The sequence below is a fragment of the Oryzias latipes genome, chromosome 2 (assembly GCF_002234675.1).
Source record: "Oryzias latipes chromosome 2, ASM223467v1".
NCBI lineage: Eukaryota > Metazoa > Chordata > Actinopteri > Beloniformes > Adrianichthyidae > Oryzias > Oryzias latipes.
Genome location: NC_019860.2, coordinates 21,989,757 through 22,001,546, shown reverse-complemented (window position 1 = coordinate 22,001,546; position 11,790 = coordinate 21,989,757). Strand labels below are relative to the sequence as shown.

General features: G+C 45.4%; 1 protein-coding gene across 7 annotated transcripts in view; it reads left to right on the top strand.

The window, feature by feature from the left end:
* LOC101174648 (mitogen-activated protein kinase kinase kinase kinase 4) overlaps window positions 1–11,790 on the top strand; it is a 34,799-nt gene continuing 23,009 nt past the window's right edge. For 4 of the 7 annotated variants that reach the window (XM_023965953.1, XM_023965947.1, XM_023965943.1 and 1 more), the window contains exons 1-3: window positions 2–277; window positions 619–684; window positions 11,366–11,422. In XM_023965953.1, coding sequence (XP_023821721.1) covers window positions 221–277; window positions 619–684; window positions 11,366–11,422 — 180 coding nt within the window. In that variant the 5' untranslated portion in view covers window positions 2–220. Of the gene's footprint in view, window positions 278–618; window positions 685–11,365; window positions 11,423–11,790 lie in introns of all 7 variants that reach the window. The other 3 variants (XM_023965937.1, XM_023965931.1, XM_023965951.1) reach the window with 2 other exon arrangements.

Sequence of the window (11,790 nt, the reverse complement as noted above, 5' to 3'; positions counted from 1 at the left end):
GCTAAGCTTGACGTAATTGGCGGAGGAGCAGCGAACAGGGAGCCCGCTGCTGCCACCTCAACATGGAGTAGCGACACCCGACCGTTAGCTGCCGAACAGCGGATCCCGGAGAGCGGAACCCCGGCCGTCCTGTTCGGCGTTTTACCGGACGGAACCGTCGCCGAACCCAGCAGCCGTTTGTTCTGAAAGTCTGAGCGAAGCCCCGGCTTTTGATCGAAAGATGGCGAACGACTCCCCAGCTAAAAGTCTGGTAGAGATAGACTTGGCTTCATTGCGGGTGAGTCCCGCCGATGTTTTTTTTTCTTTCCTCCGGTTCTTTTGTGGGTCCTTAACGGTATTTCTCGGTAAACACGGAGTCGTTTAAGATCGGCTAACGTGGACGAGTCTTCGGCGGTTCTCATTGTTTAATAGAAGCGGCTGAAAATGAGCGCGAGCACCGGCGAGGTGTCGCCAGCGGCTGGTTTTCCTTTGTTCGAGATGCGTTTGGCACGACAGGGGAAACCAGGGCGCAACAGCTGGCTCGCGCTGGACACAATCCATGGATATTTATCCTTTTTTAAAAAGCGTATCCGCGTGTGTCCTAACGCCTCTATTTTTTTCCTGTCTTGGGATTTGCAGGAACCAGCTGGGATATTCGAGCTGGTGGAGGTGGTTGGAAATGGAACCTATGGACAAGTCTACAAGGTTGGTTGGAGGATCAGTGGCCTGTTTTCACACACATACACGTGCACACACACACACACACATGGGTCTAAGAGCACATCAGGGCTGCTGTTTCACCACAGAAGAAGAAGAAGAAGAAGAAGGTGTTTTGGCTGGTCACCGTTCATCTGGGAGGTGTAGGACGTGAACCTACAGACACATGCATGGACCTGGATTTGGGGGTTCATCCGTAAAAATGGGGGCTTGTCCGGGATGTGTTTTTTGAGCAACAAAAAGGAAAACCTCTGCTTTTCAATGGCGAGAAAGAATGCGACGAATGTCGTCCTAATCTGCTGGAGCTCCATGTCACTTAGCTGCATAGAAATCTAGTTTGCCCCTTAGCGCCCCCCACCCCCCCACTCCATATTGCTAAACTGAGCATTTAACTCTGACAGCCTATAGTGCTCTAGTGACCTGCATTCAATCCCACTCTCAACCCCCCCCCCCCCCCCCCCCCCCCAAAAATCACAGAGCAAACATCTGTGTGCTCATGTAATCCCCCACACACACCTGAAATCAGCCGCCGCTGCAACTTCCTAGCTCGCTATCTTCCCACCAGATGCTGCTGAGCCTGGCACGTGGGATTGGGAATTACAGCTTCTCCTTCTTTTTGGCTTTAATAATCCCCCTCCTTCTCTCTTTAGGGCTAATTCTGCATTGGGTGGGGTGGGGGGGTGGGGAGGAGGTTGCTGCAGCTTGCACGAGTTTAAGAAGCCTCGCCGCTGCAGCTTCCTGTCGATCAGCTGTTGGCAGTGCCAGGGCGGAGGGCTGCAGCTGTCCCGTTTGGGAGGGAAGCCTCATACAAAGCCGGGTCTGTCTCTGCACTCGTTCGGGTCTCTTTAGACCCCGGCGGCCTCCACAGAAAGGAGGCGTTTGTCTGCAGCGCCTTCAAAACCAACTGACTGAGTGATCAGCCTCAACTCTCACTGGAGGCGGGTGGGGCTCCCCCCGAAGCCTTCCGTTGCTTCGCCCGCCCAGTCTGTGGGGCTCTTTGTAAGGTGCGATAGAGCCGCTGATGCGGATGTCCCTCAGCCTCTGTTGGGGGTCAAAACTGTCCCTCAATAATACGTGGATGCAGTGCATCCACGTATTATTGCGTTGCGTTGTGTTGCTGGCGTTTTCATGCTGTGCTTTCTGCCAAGTGGGCAGCAGTTTCCCCCTGGAGAGGTGCCAGATTACAGTCAACCTCTGAAAACACAGCACAGCGCTTTCTAGACCCACTGCAGAGCACTTCTCACAACCACCCGAACGCTGGGTCGAGCAGAAACGTGGGGCTGGAAAAGGATGGAGCCCACTTGTGCGTGATAACACTTAGGATGGAGTCTTAAGATTATAGGAAAATAAGAGCACACATTGTGTTTACCTCCAGAAAATAATCTGCATGTACTTAAACATCGATTTTTGATTTTTACAGTCTGATCAACCAAAATGAATCCCAAATTTCTCCATTTTCCTTCTTTTTGCATGGACCTATGAGGAATAATTTTGTGAATCAGCAATTTAAATAAATTTGCACAGGAATTGCTGAAAAACAAGCTAAAACAAGCATCCAAAGAGAAACTGGCCATCTAACACTTCGTGTTTCTTAGTTAGTGCCTTTTTCTTTTATTTTGAAGGTTTTGTTGACGTTGATGTGATATACATTTTACCTGAACATCTGTCACATGATCATCTCCCAACAACTTAAAGACCCACTCAGATAAAAATGGTGTTTTGGGTGTTGTTAGCATGTTCTTTTGGAATTTTTCTGAAGATAGAGGACATATAAAGAAATTGCATTTCTGAGCGTTTCTTTATTCAAATTGTTGTGAAGCAGGTGCAGATGAAAAAAGCTTGGAAAAGAACGTATTTGTGACGTAGAAAGCGTGTAGATCCATGGAAGTCTTTATTTTCCTTGTCCGAGCTGGCAGCTGAACCCCTAACTCCACGGCTAGACGCCTCCAATGTAGGTTGAGGATGTGAGAGGCTGCAAGCTAGTGGGAGAGCGCGTCATTGGAGAGCTCTCTGCAACAGAGATGGGAAGTGGGGGCAGGCTTACTCCTTAGTGGTTTGTGATGAATGCGCCATCTCTGATCGAACACGGTCTTAACGTTTTCAGTCTTTACAGCAGACGCACTTATGAATTTCACAGTCGTCCCTGCTACATCGCTCTGTTGTGGTTTCTTAGAACCGATTTCCTGACATCCACTGTTTAGAATATTTGATCTTTATCAGAAATGGAGCCCATTCAGATTCAATCTTTTGATTTTTTAGATCAGATAAAGATACTTTATTGATCCCATCTTGAGAAATTGGGTGTTGCAGCGACCGCGTACCGGCTCAATACAAACAAACAAGCAAACAATGATTGACAAATCAGGAAAACAATCCGTTGGAATAACAGCTCTTGAAAAACAGACATCAAATGAGTTGATGGCAAATGGATGATGAGTTATAAAGTCCAATGGAGTGAGGTAGGAATAATCTCCTGTAGCAGTTTTAATATAAATGTGTAAAATGATAGCAAACCAGCTACAGAAGAACACAAGATTCACAACACTTTTTTAATCTTGATTTTTCTCTATAAATATTTTGCCTGTTAGCTTAGCGCTACTGTTGGTGCAGGTTTTATACGTTTGGCTTTTAGGAATCAAAAGGATATTTTGGATGATCTCATATGAGTGTAGAAAGACTGTCCAGAGTCAGAACTGGAGTGCCAGGAGCCACCGTTGACCCGCCTGCTTTGCATCCTCGGGGGTGTGTCGAGGCTCCACCAATATGCAATTTAATGCCAGCAGGTCCATCAGTCAGACACTGAATAAGCGCCAAAACCAAAATCTGCACCGAATTGTAGCTTCCCGCCTCGTTTTCTACTGTCTTTACTTGACCTGTTGAAGGAAAATGTCTTAGAGCAAGCTTGTCTGCTCCACATTGAGCTGGAAGTCTATTGGTATTATCCTCTGTCTTCTTTGTACCCCCCCAACCTCAGCAGCAGCCTCGGCCCTGCCCTCAGAAAAAGAAGAACCGTCCTCAGGGAGCAAGCTGTGCACAATAGGCCAGAGAGGCAAACCGCTGCTGAGAAGAAATCTCCCCTGGAGGCAGGGAAATGTTTGGTTCTATGGTGCTTTGGTCGGACCACGGTTTACCTCAGGGCACAGGCAGTTAACGGTTAAAGCAGGAAGGTGTTCAGATCTCATGAAAGAGAAGTATTTTCTTTTTTCCAAGAAGCAGCATTTTATGGGGAAGGTGTTCCACTCAGCTCACTGGTGGGGGTGGGAGATGCTGCAGGACTTCAGGTTAATCCTCATCGGCTCCTGTCAAGCTGGCTTCAGGGTTTCTACAATGTCTTTAGTCTCATCTGACGCACCGAAAAGACGCAAGTCTTTGTCAGACTGCATTAGCAATATCATTTTTTCTAATTTGGTTTGTGGGAATTCCTGCTATTCCCTGTAATATGTGCATCAATAACAAGTGCTGTGTTGCAGTGTAGTGGATTAGATGCCATTGCTGACCCGTGCAGCAGTGTAAGTTCCCCCCTGCCTGCCTAATTAATGACTGCTGGATAGATCTCTGCAGGAGAGGTCCCAGGAGTTTGGGGCCTGGGGTGTAGAGCTCTGAGTCCCATTGAAGAGTTGGACGTTAGACAAATGACTGCATCGTCTCAGCGACAGTGTGCATCCCTTTTGTGAATGTGTCCCCCCCCCACACACACACACAGCGGCCCCTCTGATTGGTTCCACAAGACTTACAGTGTCCCCTGACTGGCGGAACAACACTTTCTGTGTGTTTGCTGGGGTACACGACACTGTCCGCCGGAGCTCATTATGCCTCGAGTGGCGTCGAGATGGGATACAAAGGCGCCTGTAGACCAGGCAGTCTCGTGCCTGCTTTTTTTTTCTTTTTCTGGAAACCTTTTGTTTGAGGAGACAGATAGATGTTCTCTGTCTGACTTCCACGAAGAATCCCTTCTTTTCTTAGCAAATTAACAAGTAAAATCTTCAGCAGAGAAGTTTCGTTGAGCGGAAACGCCACCGTACCCGTTTAATCCGTCCCAGCTGCTGCCCTGCGATCGATGCGGCACATCTTCAGGTTTCAAAGTCTCGCTCGTCTTCTCAAGCTCCCACACTCTAATTCTGGTGGGATTATGCTGAGGCAGCTCTGCCTGCTCTCCTCGTCCCTGTCTGTGCCGCTTTCATCCCACCGTCTCCTGGGCCGCACTCTGTGAGAAATTGGGTCAGCGTCCAGCGGCAGCATCAAGTAGAAAAGCCCAGAGAGGCAGGGGGCCGAGGCACGGCCATGCATGTCACGTGCTGCTGCTTGCAGCAGGCTATTCCTATCCTCTGGATTTATCCCGAGCATGCTGCTCAGTTTAAAGAAAAGGAAATGACTCCTGAAATGGAAGGGAATCTCTAGCCGCTAGTTCAGCAAGTTCAACTCACCTCCCAACCATTGATTAGCTACATCTTATCCTGGTTCACGGGGCAACGGTCTAAGCAAGGAGTTTGTCACCTCCCTGTCCAAGGCAATCTCCTTTTGCCTTTTACCTAACCTTTTCTTCCAACTGCCCTAAAGGGGGGAATATGGGCTGTCTGTGGGCAAAAAGTGGGCAGACTTGATGCAGGTGGCCCACAGAGAAAGTCAAGATCGTAGACCCCTTAGTGAACCCGTCGAGTGAAATTGTTCCTGCACAGTTTTTTCTACTGGGATGCTGCAGATGGCAGGTCGTAGCGAATGCTCATACAACACGCAACGGCTAGTAAGGGTGAAGTAGGAGAGACGTAGCCGTGTCGTACAGATTTTGTTTATTTCCAAATCCGGCAGACTGCGTAAAGAGCCTGTTAATGCTGGTAACGTGATAAGTGTGCGCCTTGCATGAAACCTGACTGTAATGCCACATTCACACCAGGCATGTGACGTGCGTTCATGAACAAGCTAAACACGCAATCTTGAAGACGCTTTCAGCAACTGGTCTTCACACTGGACTGTCGCTATACCCCATACAGTGTATTTACTTACAGTTGGTAGAGGTTTGGTGCGAAATGTCAAAGCGGTTACAAATCAAGTGCATCTTGCTTCAGGCCTTTTCTTTCCAGTACTCGCACCTTACTAACGACTAGAGTACAGCTGGAGGACACCGTACGACAGCATACCCTGTATGTCATAAGTGCAAGCAACTTACTTTAGCCTTAGAATACTTCATAATACTCCTACCTCACACACGACAATCGTACATCACATTTTCATGATGTTCCTTGAGGTGGCAGTACAAGCCTAAAGGGAACTGCAAGACACACCTGTTCTCCCCTTAAGATGCGACTGTTCCTCCACAACCCTCTCGGCCCAGACAACCAAAAAACCCACATCCTCTGTATGGGTCAACGTCCCGTACAAGTGCAAGTGACTAAGGCTTTACATTGAGACGTTCCCAGTCTAGCCAGGAAATAACATTTCTACAGTGTGCTTGGCGTCTGCCACAGTGCGCCCTCCTGGTTGATGGAGATGCACATACAGTTGACACTCTCACCAGATGTCCCACCCCCTTCAAGCCTTTTGGGAGTGGACCTCCAAGTTTGTCCTGAATATCTGAGGTTGGGTTCATGACCTTCTTTGTTTAGCCACAGGTGAGTAGCTCAAGGTCCGTCAGATGATCTCATTCTCCAACTGTTCCTCATTTGTAAACAGTTCTGAGACACCTCAACTCCTCTGTGTGCTGGCGTGAGTCATTCCAGCTTTTTCCAGCTGGGTACATGGCCTTAAACTTGGAGGTGCTAATTCCTATCCTGATGTCTTCACACTCAAATGCAAACTGCTCCAGCATCCCACTGGGTGGACTAATAACACCAAGCCGGCTTGTTCGCCATTGCTTAAAAGTCACGCCGCTCACTTTGAGGCCACTTTGGGCACCGCTGCCCAAATGGGTTGACCCACCCTGCTGGAGAAATGTCTTCTGAGAGTAGTTGGCCTTCATTGAATGCAGCTAGTTTACAGTGCAGGTTGTGTGCAAATCTGCTGAGTGGGAAAAAAAAACCACTCCCACGTTGTCCGCTTTGGTTTTACAGCCATCCCACTAAGAATGGTGCTCGCTGCAAGGTGCAAATCTGTCCTGTTTCCCAACTTTAATCTGTAAAATCTTTTAATACACCTCCATTGTAAGACTGGATAAGTCCAGTGATCGTGTAACAATGCGGCTGGGCTCTGTGAAACGATAGGAAACATGTTTTTCTGCGAAGCCGTCATATCAGCAGCTGTGCTTAAGAGCAGTCCAGCCTGCCTCTTATCTTTGGGGCGCCGAGTGAGATTTCTCCGGGGTAGCCGCCGGAGCTCTCGTGGAAAGCCTTTTCTTTTTAGGCTTGATTTTTAAAGTTAATGTCTGCAGGTCTTAAGGCAGTAAGTCATTTAGTTCTTTAGTGCTGAGCTGGAGAGAGTCCAGGAGCACATCTGGCCGTGGTTAAGAGGCTGTGATGGAAGCCAGGGAGGACTGAGTGATAACTCAGTGCCTTAGATAACACCCCCCCCCCCCCCCCCCCCCCCAAAAGCTACACCCAGCTGGCGGCTTCACCGGGTTCCTCAGGACTGAGCTGCTGGTGTTCTGGTTTCACAGAGAGACGAGATGTAAAGCATCATTTTTCTTTTCCTCCTCATAGGAGACACGACAAACAGACCATTTAGGGTAAAATCTTAAATTTTTTTTTTTTCTTCTAAGTTGAGATGTTTGTCAGGATTGGGCCCTCCTGGAAGTAGGATCTTTGAAGTTAACTTGATATTTCAAGCTGTTTTGGAGCTTGCAAAGCAGAGCTGTGCCTTATCACAACGGTGTTATTTAGCTAGGAAGGAAAGTCTTGTTTCAAAATAATAAAAAATAATCATTCAGGGCGTGAAGAGCCTTGATGCTCCATGGTATGACAGCGCCCTGCAACATCTCTCAGTGACGACTCATTTAAATGCTGCAAGAGTGGTTTTCAATATCAGCTTATCATGATATATAATAAAAACACGCAGAACAGCTGTTTCAGGTCTTTCATTGCTTTTATCAAACTCATTCTGAGCACAGGAGACGATGGGAATCCCAGGAGGTTACTTCATGTAGCATAGTTGGAAAAAGATTCAGCAAATTGAGTTTAAATCATTTTAACGTCACAAAAGCAGCAACGAGAACGCTGAAAGGCCATTCAGGCACGTTTTTTTGTTTTTTTGTCTCAAACGCAGCTAATCCCTCCAAACCCACAGAACCGGATCTTGGCTGTGCAGAACGTCACTGATTAAAGATGGATTTGTTCCTGCAGATCTGACAGGAGAAAATAGGGAACATGGTTATGAGTCGCTCCATAAATCATGGAGGAGCTTTGCTGATGTGTGGGAGCCACCGACTGCAGTACATGGATAGAAATATGCAGGGTTTTTAGTGTTAAGTAGGGAACATGTTAAAACTTTATTTCAAAAGTTTAAGTAAAGTCAAAGTGAGATGTCAGATAGAGAGAACTCCGATGGAATTCTTTTTTTTAAAGGTTGTTTTAATACGTGATGAAGGACATGTATAAAGAGAATTAAGCGCAACATTGCATTTCTGAGTATTTTTTTGTTCAAATAAGGATGAAAAATTGCAGTTTGATCGTATTTGTGTCGTAGAAAATACGCTGGGTGGGCCACAAATTCTCTGCTCCAGCTGTAGTTGGAAGCTGGGGGTGTAAACCTAAAGCTCTCAGCAACGCGGGGTAAATTTTTTAAGAACCACTGCTCCCTATAATACAGTTTTTTTTTTGTTTGGCTAAAAACAGCATAATCATAAGTAAAAGACCACTGGAGCTGCTTTGAAAATAGATCAAAAGCTGCGAAAAAGTACACTTGTCTTTGAAATGTCACCATCTCTTTGTCAAATGTAACTTTATTGAGACAAAAACGTGGAACAAATGTTTAGAAGCAAATTTCCATGGCAACAGGAAAGGCTCATACATTATCAGAACCAAATTACAGATTTTCCGATTTGTGGTAAAGACTAAAACTTTGCGAAACAGAAATGCCTTAATTTATTTGAATTATTGCTGACTCAGAACTCAGTTTTATTACTGTCATAAATCGTCTTGACGAGATACCTGTTAGAATATTTGACAATATTCTAGCGGGAAATCAAACATCCGCTTGATTAGCGTTTTCAAAAAACCCAAAACGATGTAGGTTTTCTCGTGTTCTTAAGCACGATAATTGTAATCTAACATATTCCATCTTTAATACAAACCAGGCTCTGCCGTCATGTCTCGTTACTCAACATCAGCTTTATTTTCTTCTTCTCTGTGAGATAAGCCCGAGGCTTCAACCGCATGTGGAGACTCTGGGAAAAAGTGGAGTTGCCAGCACCCGTAAATATTTCAGGGTCTGATGTCAAACAGGAACACATTTCCACCTTTTCTGCTGCACCTTCAGACGTTGCTGCTGCAGCAGACGCTCGGGTTTCCTTTGTTGCGTTTTAGCTCATTTCAGCTTTTCCATTCTTGTATTAAGTTACTAGCTAACATGATGAAGGATGCTGTAAAAACACACCCTCCTATTCTTAATGATGATGAAATAACCTGACTAGTTTACATGTTTGGCTCATTTGTTAGCAGACTTATTTCATCCTACCTAGTCTGGACACGCTCGCTTTGCTTGTCATAGATAGCGTGTGTAAAATGATATTATGGTCTGTGACTCTTTTTCTTTGCAGACTGATACACACCTGAGTTCCAGAGTGCATTTTTAGATTTAAACTTTTCCCAAAGAAAGGGGTGCCATCCCCGCTGACCCATCTTTTGTGCCTAAAGTTAAAATTCACAGTGATCTCAACTACCTTTGATTGTAGTTTTTGTCCGTAGCTTTTGTAGTTACTTTCACGTATTTTTGTGTATTCAAATAATAAACCAGAAAAACGGCACGATCTCCATTAACCAGACCTCAGAAGTGCTAATTAGCTGATTGGTACCATTGACTGTACATGAGAACTGGACTGAGTAACCCCTCCCTTCTGGTTTCCCAAACAGGAAGTACCCGCTGGCTCCAAAAATCCAAAATCCCACAGATTTCTATAGAGAAATAAACAGTCATTACGAAGTCATAAACATTTTTGCTCTGGTACCTTTTTTCTGACACGTTCTTACTATTCTTAATTTTTTATTCATGATATATTTCCTGTAATGCAAGTTATTCAAGTTGTAAACTGACCAATAAGATGCCTCAATAAAAGTAGGTGGTGCCAGCTGACCGCCACGTCCAACATTTGAAACGTTTGATAGACAGATTTTAGGTAGCCCGCCATCAACTGATTGATTTGTGGACTTTTCTATGGCAACTGCTCTGGCTCAGAGAGCCAGAGTGGTTGCCATAGAAACGATGACTCAGAGCGACTTGGACCAATCATTGCTTACTGACGGGGGCTGGCTCCAACATGGCAGCGTACACATCATCGCCAAATGGCGACTGAATTGTAAAAGTGTAATAATTGCTGCAACTACTGAGATATTTGTGGCGAGATAAAAGAAAAAAGATAGTGTGGATGAAAATACATTCTTGTGCATGTGTCATGAATGTTACAATTTAGCCAAACTAGATCTTAAATGGGACTTTTAAGTACGGGTATTTGTTTTTTTTACATTTTAATGTATACAAAATAGGCTTAAGTCAATAAACTGCACCAGTATCCATTCTTCTTCAAACAAGCGTCTATCCAGAAGTTATTGAGTTGCATTAGTTGAATCATCCATCCATCCATCCATCCATCCATCCATCCATCCATCCATCCATCCATCCATCCATCAAACCCCTTTTTAGTCCCAATTTGGGTCATGAGGTTGCTGGAGTCTATCCCATCTCCTGTTTGGGCAAATGCCGGGCTCACCCCAGACAGGTCTCCGGTCTATCAAAGGGCCACAGAGATACTAAACCATTCACACTCACGGTGCGACACCAGTCAGTCACACCGGGAGAAATGGAGCATTTCAAGTTTCCTTTCAGACCCTTTTTTTAAGCGCTTGTGATCAAAGTCATGAGGATGAAAGCGGTTGTGAAGTGTCGTCCGGTGAGCCGAGGGGCCCCCCTAAGCCAGCACATGGTTGACCGTCAAAATCCATACTGTTTCATTCGACTCCGGAATGCACCGATTGAAATGACAATGCTGATGTAGCAGGTCTGTCCCCGCCCCCAATCCCACAGGTCTGAGGACGGCTCAGATACAGCGTTGATGTCATGTTGACACAGAAAGGACGGGGAATGCCCGGGTTATCCAGCCCCCCGAAAATCTCCCATGTGTTATCTACTCTCTCAGAAGAGAAGGGGGGGAGGAGAGGCCTCTATTTCTGTCTTTTGTTTATGCAAGGAGTGGCAGCACTGTGATAGGAGAGCAGGGGAGTCTGGGAATGTTGGAATTCAGAAACTCATAAGTAATCCTCATCTAACGCCAGACGCTGCTCTTTGACGGGATCGATGTTCCTTTTTTTAGGAACCGATTGACGGAAGCAGTTAAATAAAAACAATTTAGGAGTTTTCATGTGTTTTAACTTGACATGGGTCCATTAATGGTACTTAAAAGTACCATTTTTCAGTTATTATGTACTTTTTTGATCATTCAAAAAAAACAGTACAAATGTATGTTTTGGCGTTACATGTTTTTAAAATCTCCACAAACTAACCATGAAATTTTTGTGCTTTTTCTTTTCAGGGGCGACATGTCAAGACTGGACAACTGGCTGCCATCAAAGTTATGGATGTCACAGAAGTAAGGCTCCTATTTATAAAAATGTCTCAACACTGAAAGCATCTGAAGGTTTTAGTCAAAGCCTGTTTTTGGCCCTCTGTAATGGGGCTACAAGTATATGCAGGCTTTATACTGGTTAGTGTTATCTCCTGTCTAAACCTCCTGAACCCTGCGATGAATTCTGTTCACTTGCAAGTGAACTCTGGTGCAAATCAGTGACTCAGTGCCCCAAACAAAACTTTATAAGAGAAGTAAACATATTTATAAGTTGTTTTTTCTAAAAATACCTTTAAAATTCATTAAAACTACACTAAAGGAGCTTGTAAATTTTAAACAAGAGATGGAAATCGCAGACATGTATGGACAATCCTGGTCCTCACGAGCCAAAA